Raw genomic sequence first — 9,353 nt, 5'->3', positions numbered from 1 at the left:
AAGTTTTTTTAATGTCTCCATGGACATAGAAATGGGTAGATGGGTGGTTCCTGTGGTGAGGGGTGGGGTCCATTTAAGGGAGTAAGATTCATTCACGGTACTCCCGCGTACTATTACTAGTCGATTATTTTATTATCTAGTAGTTGACTTTGGTTACAAGGAGAGAGAGAGAGAGAGAGAGAGAGAAGGGTTTTGACCGATTCAAAGAGGGTGTTTATCTTAAATTAATAAAGTACTAAACACATGCCTAAAAAATCAAGCCGGAGATTCTTTCAGACTCGTTATACCCCAGCCGTTGTCTCTCTCTCTCTCTCTCTCTCTCTCTCTCTCTCTCTCTCTCTCCTCGTTTGCATGGGCTTCTTGTAATGATGACGATTTTGGCGTTCATGGGTCAAAGCTATTTGTAATTATTTCCAGAAGATCAGAAGCTCGTGATGAGAATTTTCTTTTGCAGACTACGGCAGGACAGACAGACACCCCGAGAGAGAGAGAGAGAGAGAGGAATTTACAGTGAGAGGTTCCTTTCCTCATCATCTCTCCCCCGCCCACTGTTGCCTTAAAGGTCGACATTTTCAACGTAGGGAAATACCAGGAAGAAGCTGGAGAAGGTGAAAGGAATAAGGAAGTTGAGTTTTTGAGCGTTTTGGAGAGGTCCCCGATAAGGAGTTTGATTGAAAGAGAGGAAAGAAAAGCACCCTAGATTCTCAAAGTTGTGGAAAGCTGAAGTTTTAAGGGGTTTTGAAAGGAACCCAGAAAGTTAAAGCACCATTTTTATTGGATTTTGCTGGGAAGAGAGAAGGAAAGATAACTCAACAGCTCAAAGGTTGGGGATTGAGGAAAGAAAAGCGAAGAAGACCCAAAAGTTCAAGAAGTTTAAAGGTTCCTTTTTTTTTTGGAGGAAGGAAGAAAGACGAGAAGAAATGAGAGGTTGTGGAAGGAATGGAACTGTTAGACAGTATATAAGGTCTAAGGTTCCTCGTTTGAGATGGACTCCTGATCTTCATCACTGCTTTGTTCATGCCATTGAAAGGCTCGGAGGCCAAGAAAGTAATTCTATTTCCTTTTGGGCCTCTTTTTATTTACTTCTTTATTCTAGTGTTTTTCCTTTCAAGAGTTGCTGAAAGCATGTTTTTTTTTTTTTTTGGCGTAGAAGCCACACCTAAGCTTGTTCTTCAGCTTATGAATGTAAGAGGGCTAACCATTTCACATGTCAAAAGCCATCTTCAGGTCTCTCTCTCTCTCTCTCTCTCTCTCTCTCTCTCTCTCTCTCTCCCGAAAGGGTTTGATTGGAGTCTAACATGAAGTTGGTTATCTTTTGTTTCTGGCTTTTAGATGTATAGGAGCATGAAGAGTGACATTAACAGACAAGGTATGTGTGACCTTTTTATTTTTTTAGGAAAATGATAATATATTCGTTTTAGCTTTACAAATATTTCTCCATGAATCTCATTTAAAAAATAAAATAAAATAAAATAAAATTGAAAATCTGATCTTATGTTGAAATCCCTTTATTTATTTATTTTCCTTTATTTTAATAAAAAGCTGTGCATTGAGAACATACAAAGTCGCGATTTAGAGATGCTCATACTCATTTTTATTTGAATATACAGAACCAATACTGATTTTCTGCAAAAAAAAAAATCGTTTCTCTTTCTCTTGCAGTTTCTTCAGCGGACTTGCATTCCACCCAACAGAGAAAACAATTCTTCGATGATGATAACATTGACAGCGAGGTCGATGAAGAGAATGATGGTTGTTCTTACCAATCTTCAAAACCCATTCCGGATTTCCAATCTCAATTCATCTACTCGCATCTCCCTCTTAAAAGGTTCGATCTCCCCGGTTCGAAACTCTTCCTGATTTTATTTGTTTGCCTTCTTTCATTAATCTTCTTTTTTTTTATTTTTTTTAGACCACGAGTTATCGAGACAAATTCCATTTCACATAGCTTGCAATGCAACCAAAGGATATTTGAAGCACCAGGCTATATGAGTGGTATTCATGAGGGTTATATAGAAGAAATGGGTGAGTATAAAGGAATAGACGAGAGTTGTTTAAGATGGCAGAAGGATGGTGGAAAAGCAAGGATATTTTCAGAAGATGTTTTCAAGTTTCATCCATACAAAGCAGAAGAATCTGAATTTGTCAAGGTACAAAAGGAGAAAGAACTTTTATGCTTTTATACTTTCTTTCTATGCTTGCTTTATCCCTTCTGAGATTTTTCACAGCTGCTCTTTTCAGACTGCCCCTTTCACTGTTTTCTACCCATATGGGATTTTATTTTTTTTTTTGGTCTTTGCTTTCTTTTGGTAAGTTTTTATTGATTTTTTATTATATTACATTGCATGGAAAACAAACTCATATAATACCAAAAATAGAAATCATTTGGAACAAACATAGTTATTAATTATTATAAATTCGAGTTTTTTTTTTCTGCAAAATCCCTCAAGATTTCTGATTTTACCAAACAATCCAGTAAGGTAGCTCCCCAAAATGAACTACTTGGGTGAAATAACTAGCGCGCCTCCTTTATTTACCTTTTCTTCTAAAAAGAGGTGGAGTGTAGCATTGTGGGGCCCATTTGGTGTGTGTGTGTGTGTGGCATCCAACCCGTCCAAGAGGTGCACTCTGCTATGATGATCAGACCAACAAAAAATAAGGCCGATCCAATCATCAGGTGGGCCACACTATATAAAACAATGTGGCCCACTTAGTGAAGTATTAGCCTAATGTTTGTTTTTTAAAAAAATAAAAAAAAATCATTGTGGTGAGGTTTTACTTGTTGGTTGGGTTGGATCTGGATGTCAGTTGTCACACGCACACCAGGTGGGCAGCACAAGGTTTGACCCCATCACCTTTTCGAGGGAGTGATGAGAGACTCTTTGGTCATTTCACCATGAAAGAAGCACTTCCTACGTTTTCAGTAGCAAAGGCATTGTCTGTTCTGTAAAATCATAAATCTTGAGGAAAATGTGGTATAAATCTTTCTTCTTTTTTTTCTTTTGTTTTTTAAAGAGTGAGTAAAAATAGAAATGAGAAATTATAGAGTACTCGGCCGTGCAACCATAGAGGATGTAGATTTTCTTGTAGTCTAGACAGGCGGAGCTTGGATGGTTAATGTTCCAAAATATTCCCCCATCTCTTGATCATAACCGTTGATTAGTGGACTTTTACATGCAATGCGGATAGTTGTATCCTACGTTAACGGTCCATTTTTCAACAAGTAAGGAGACGGTTAGGATCATCTAGATGTAGGAGATTTTGGGACATGGCCTGACAAGTAATGGAGCCCACAAGGTGAATGAAATTAGAGCAACCAAAGATCAACCCTTCTTGAATGTCATGCGCATCTACATGGTACTGATGTGAGTTACCGAGCTCAGGTGATGTGTGCCTAACATTCAAACTGTCCAACAGGTGTGCCCCACCACAAGAAATAGACCAATCTAATCATCATGCAGGCAACAACCATAGAAAACAATGTACAACTGACCTCCAAATTTGACTAGTGGGCCAATGTGGTATTTGAACGATGATGGGATGCTCCAAAAATACAGATAATCCTATTATTAGGTGGGCCCCATCACTTGAATTTCGAGGCTTTTGAGCGATTTCACATTATTTTCTATTGTGGGGTCCATGTGACACTTGGGTCGCCCTAATATTTTTCATGCCTTACCATTATGGGGAGCAAAACTTTTTAGACGGCATGGATGTCATATGCACATCGCTTGGGTCCCAGTAATAGTACCATGTGAGGGACCCCATGGAAAATTCTAGCTTTATTAGCCATTCCTCTGAAATGGAGATTTATCATGCCATTAGGATGGTTTCTTTTCTTGTTATAATTTCATGAGAAGATATATCGTCTGTATTTTTCTTTGGGGAATGATAACGTGTTAAAAATGTAATGGTAATCACCATATGTTCGAGCAGTGTGGGGCCCACCAGTGATGTTTATATGAAATCCAAAATGGTGTGCTGCCCCATGTTTGCTGTGTGTCCCACTAATTGTCCTGATCCAAAACTTAGGTAGGAGTACACCATAAGGAAATGTAAAATCACCCAAAAACCTATGGAGTCGATTGTTGTGGTCCACCTTAATTTTTAGTGGTCTGCATTTCAGCGCGTCCCTTCATCCTAGTGGGACACGCCTGATGAATATGTCTGATGACATATACACAACATAGTGGACCCACATTACATATGGAAGTTTCTATGGTGGGTGCTTCCCTACCCTCTCCTATTCTTCCCTTTGGTGTAACCTACCTGAATTATGGATCAGCCTGGTATTTTCGGATAAAGTTATAACATATGGGTGCCCATCTACTGAAGGGATTAGATTGTGCTCATACATCACAATGGGACCCACACAACTCAAATGTATGCAAACATTCCCCTTTTCTTTTATTATTCTTTTTATCAAGCATTAAATATTTTTTTATCTGAAAATCTATGAAACTTTAAAAAAAAAAAAAAAAAATTTCCAATTATACCCGATGATGATATGACAAACCTCGACTACAGAAGGTTCTGTAGATCGAGTAAAAAAAGAAAATTGGTCAGGTGAACAGTAGAGTCATGTTTGGTGAATGATCTATTGTAAAACTTACATTAATCAAGCGGGCCCCAAATTGCTGGGAGAAAGGTTAAGACAATGATAATGTGACAATGAACCATTGTTTCTATATGCTACTTGGTTTTTATTTTTATTTTTAGTCACATGTATGTTACCCATCTTTACTAGAAATCCATCATGAAATCATTTTTACTTTTCCTTGCACCATCATTTTAAACATAGACCTTTTGATTTTCCTTTTACCTTGATTTGGCTGTTGTAAATCACATAATCGATGCGTTGGAACTCATACATAAGAAATGCAAGTACCTATCTTATGTCTCTTTTGCATCATCACAAAATCATAGCTGGAAAACTTGAAAACTTAAAAGCATCAAACTCGATGTATGCCTATTACTTATTGGGTAGGTCAGTTCAAGTCACCTCTAATCGTATCGACTCAACTCAATGAGTCTTCTGAAGTAAGTAATTGGGTCAGACCCAAGACTGAATTTCCGAGAGACTCCGATCGAAATCTAACTGAGTTGAATTCAGCTAGTTTTAGGACTGTGCACTTGATAACACATTCTTTTATGTAGTTATTTCCTGATCATTTTGATAAATTCAATAATTACAGATTACCGGATCAAATGACCCATTGATTACTTCATCAAGGAAGTGCAAGTCTGAGGAGAAACAAGAGTTCAAATCATTTCCATGGATATCGTTAGGCGAAGAACACACGAGAAAAGAGGAAGGAGCTGATGATCTGTCATTATCACTGTCATTGCATCCTAGGCAATGGATAAACACGTCATCAATTAGTGAAATCAGTGATGGATCCTTCCCATCTTCAAGGAAAGAATGCTTGGGTATTTCTAAGGGAAATGATATAAATTTGGATCTTTCCATCTCTCTATGTGGTTCTTGTGAACATGTGTAATCACATTTTATTTTCATTAAATCCATCCTTTTGCCTTTGTTCATTGAATTCGACTCAAGCTTCTTCAATCTTCTCCTCATTGGTAGAATATCTTCTTCTTTTTTCTTTTCTTTTCATTTTTTCAGAAAGGTGAAACCATACCACCCATAACTTTTATTAATTTGGAAAACCATGGTACTACATAAAACTTTCAGGTAGGCCCGAGAAAAAATAAATGCGCCTCACGTATCAAATATCCTGCTATGCAGTACAGACACGAAACAAGAAAACTATACCAAAATCACAATCAATCCAACTCGAGGAAGGCGACCAAGGCCAACTAGCATCTACGCTCATTGGTAGAATATCACTAAGTTATACAAATACTGAGAGTTAGGATTAGTGGAATCTAATTTGCAGATCCATGGACTTCAGGGACATTGTATCCGACAAATTATTTCAGTAGGAACTACGATTATAAAATAAAATAAAATAAATGCAATTAATGTTTTCTTAAATACATTGCATATATTTTCAGTATGAACTATGTATTTTATTTTTTTAAAAAAAAACAAAAAAACAAAAACAAAAAAAAAAAAAAACAAAAAACAAAATGCAATGTTTTGTTAAATACATCATTCTCATTTTTAAATGCTTCAAATCAGAGGCACTTTATTTTAACCTTAGGTAGTATTTTAGTTATAAGCATAACAAATATCAAACATCTGATCATATTTCCAGCGAATTATGTGCTAAGTAGGTAAAGTTTTTGGAATAATATCTAAGAGAAGCAGTCAGATGTGTATGAGAGAATGAACAAGATATCTTGAGGTGAATAAAAAATGCCATCTATTTATGCTTTAAGCATGGCACCTTTTAGTCGACCTTATGATTGAAAGGGTTAAATAGATCTTATCTCTAGATGGAAAGTACCAGATGCTTGTAAACTCGGGTTTTTTTTTTTTTTTTAAATATTATTTTTTATTAAGTGATGTTAAAAATTAAATAGCCAAGAAGATATTTACTATGGAAAAGAATACGAATTTCCTGGTATGAGAGGTTCCTTTGCGTGAGAGACAAAACAAAGGGGAAACTGAATTTCTTTTCCTGGCTTTTACTTAAATAAGAAACCAAAAAAAAAAAAAAAAAACAATCACTTCTCAAAAATACCCGATTCTACACCCATGAAAGACGTGATGTTGGATTGGTAAAGGATAAGTCAATAGAGGGCCAACATCACACAAATTAAGGCCGAAGGAGCTCCAGTTGTCATAAACTTGAATTATAAATTCTAGCAGTTGTAACTTTACAACTAGTTTAGCATTTTGTGTATATAATATACCGTTGGAAAACTATTAACAGGCTTTACACCTTAAACAACCCAAGGTTCATTAGCGCAAACAACCCAAGGTTCATTAGCCCAAACAACTTTCCAAAATTTTATCATTTTAGTGGCTAATTTAGGTGACTCACAAGAGTTTCAACATAAGGTCATGAGTTCAAGCATCCATCGTAGTGCGAGTGTGTGAGTGTGTAAATGTATGTGAAAAAAAAAAAGGTTAAAACTTAATATTTTAAAAAGTTTTTTTTTTTCTTTTTTTTTTTTCCTTTTTTTTTAAGCTTTAAAAGTCTAATTGTAGTATGGAGTTATTGTTTTAGTCATCAAAGGATTGTTTGTGAGTTTGATAAAATTAGACATCTTTTTATTATTTTTAGTAATTTTTACTATTTAAGAAAATTGTCATATTTTGTGTCTAATTAGAGTATAAGGTTTCTTTTACTTATATAATGCCATCTAATATGTTGTAAGTAGTATTTTGAATCAATAATATTATTTTTAATCCATGTTTTAAAGATTTTCTCTTTCCTTAAATTCATGCTTGAGCAAACAAAGGTGGAGCTCCTCTTTCTCCATGTCATGCTAAGTTAATAGGTCATCATTTCCATGGACATATATATATATATATATATATATATATATATATAATGAGATCTATTTTTCATGGAATTTTTTGTAATGGAATGAAATTCCTGATAAATCAAATGTTTATAAACTAAAACAATGGCTTGGTAGGCATGATTCACAACTTAGTCATGCAATCTCTTTCAAGGAGTAAGTATAATAAATAATGAGATGGGTCAAGACTTGGATTATTCATCTAGTGGGCCACCATGGATTCAGGATAACCCAAAAATTCTCAGCTTGGATGATCCTAGCCACCTAACCCCAGGACTTTTTTTCTCATGGAAAATGAGAAATTGTCTTTCTTCTGACCTTATTTTATATGTCACCAATCAGATGGTTTGGATTATCTAACTGATGTAAGATGTGGTTATTCCATGATGACATACTCCCCACGAAAGCATTCGGTATATTTAAACCGATACTTCAATGGCCAATGATACGAATCAGTGGCACCAATAATGGGGTTGTCAATGGACTACAAATCAGGTATCAGTTATGGTTGATACAATACGAATTAGCCATGGACCACAAATCATATAGATCCAACGGCCAAGATTGTCCAATAAAATGCTGGACAGTTAAGAAATTGTGCACATTCAATGAAAAAAAGCACCCCAAAATAGGTGGTTAGAGTTTTCTTATGCGGAGAAGTTATTGGGCTATGGCTGATTTGTAGGCTAGAGAAGTATTGATTAGTGGGCCATCAATCATGGAAATCTGAAATGGGCATTGTAACCTCACGCCAATGATCTACTGATCTAAATGGAGTTTTCTTGGAACGTTGTCTATAACATTGGGTGGATATCCAAAGGCTATTGATCAATGGTTAGTAACATCCAATTTGAGTGATCTGTTAGGTATGGCCTATCTAGGCGATTTCACAACAATTGAACGGTAGCCATGTTCACTAATTGTGTCTAGAGATGATTTATGCACCGAGTTCACTACAATACACAATTCCAATGCACTATTTCAAATGTGGTATGGTTTGAATGGAACCCACTCAGCCTTATTCCGGGCATTTCAATCTCTCCTCTAATGTAATAACTGGAGAAATATTTATATGATAAATGAATTAAGATATGGAAAAGATCGTGCACCTTATGCGACCCACGGCTTGGATGCACATCCATATACAAGCATCGGTGAGCGGGAATCTTAGCACACCTTTCAAAATGGGAATTTGAAATTTCACTTTCTGAAATGCTCTTATGATCCCTAACAACTGTATTTTCATTTTCATTTCTTGGTGCTCACGGTGCTCATAGAAGTCGGAACAAATGCAGCTAGGGATGGCAATGGGCTGGCCGAGTCCCCTAAGCTCTGGGCCATGCAAGGTTACTCTCCATCTAAGAATTTTCTTTCATAAAAACGGTTTGGATCATGGAAAAATGATCTACGTACCAATGAGTGTATGTAAACTACACGTGTGTACATTTGAATGGAAACTGAATATAATAAAATGCCTTTAAAATGCCCATTCTTTTCATGTAAGGAAAGCCCACTTGATGATTGTACCGGGGCCAGCTACTGCCCCTCAGGCCTAGTTTTGCTGCCCAAACCCTGGACCTACAGTTCAGGCGGCCCACGCTCAGGCCATTGCTACCCTTAAGGGGGCGTTTGGGGCATGGGTTTAAGTGGGATTTGGTGGAAGTGGGTTTCAAGATCCCACGGATCATTGCAAGGTGTGTTTGGGAATCACACATGGTATGGGTTGTGAAGCCCTTCTGGGAATCAACGCCGGGGCAAGAGTTTCTACCGCCAGACTTTGGATTTCATGTAGCTAGTGGTCGGTGCTACGTGAACCCCACTATGATATATGTGTTTTATCCATGCCATCCATCTATTTTGAAGTAAAATTTTGGGCTTCATCCCAAAAATGAGGTAGATATAAATCTAAGGTGGAC

At 36.6% G+C, this 9,353-nt stretch overlaps 1 protein-coding gene across 2 annotated transcripts; it reads left to right on the top strand.

Moving 5' to 3' along the window:
• Nucleotides 1-328: 328 nt before the first annotated feature.
• LOC131243078 (myb family transcription factor MOF1-like) lies at nt 329-5,544 on the top strand. 2 transcript variants are annotated; one of them, XM_058242158.1, is made up of 6 exons: nt 329-1,047; nt 1,154-1,227; nt 1,333-1,369; nt 1,663-1,828; nt 1,913-2,150; nt 5,196-5,544. In XM_058242158.1, exons 1-6 carry the CDS (start codon nt 921-923, stop codon nt 5,499-5,501), a joined length of 948 nt encoding a protein of 315 aa, XP_058098141.1. In that variant the 5' UTR covers nt 329-920; the 3' UTR covers nt 5,502-5,544. The 2 variants fall into 2 exon arrangements, with proteins under 2 accessions (XP_058098141.1, XP_058098140.1); XM_058242157.1 differs by having other exon boundaries at nt 331-1,047; nt 1,151-1,227.
• The last annotated feature ends 3,809 nt before the right edge of the window (nt 5,545-9,353 follow it).

The sequence above is a fragment of the Magnolia sinica genome, chromosome 4 (assembly GCF_029962835.1).
Source record: "Magnolia sinica isolate HGM2019 chromosome 4, MsV1, whole genome shotgun sequence".
NCBI lineage: Eukaryota > Viridiplantae > Streptophyta > Magnoliopsida > Magnoliales > Magnoliaceae > Magnolia > Magnolia sinica.
This window is presented reverse-complemented; position numbering and strand designations above follow the sequence as displayed.

Excerpts from the sequence above, each read along its gene's own strand:
- LOC131243078 (XM_058242157.1), top strand. The coding sequence starts at position 921 with ATGAGAGGTTGTGGAAGGAATGGAACTGTTAGACAGTATATAAGGTCT. Across the intron at positions 1,370-1,662 it reads GAGTGACATTAACAGACAAG|TTTCTTCAGCGGACTTGCAT; the intron begins GTATGTGTGACC and ends TTTCTCTTGCAG. Across the intron at positions 1,829-1,912 it reads TCGCATCTCCCTCTTAAAAG|ACCACGAGTTATCGAGACAA; the intron begins GTTCGATCTCCC and ends TATTTTTTTTAG.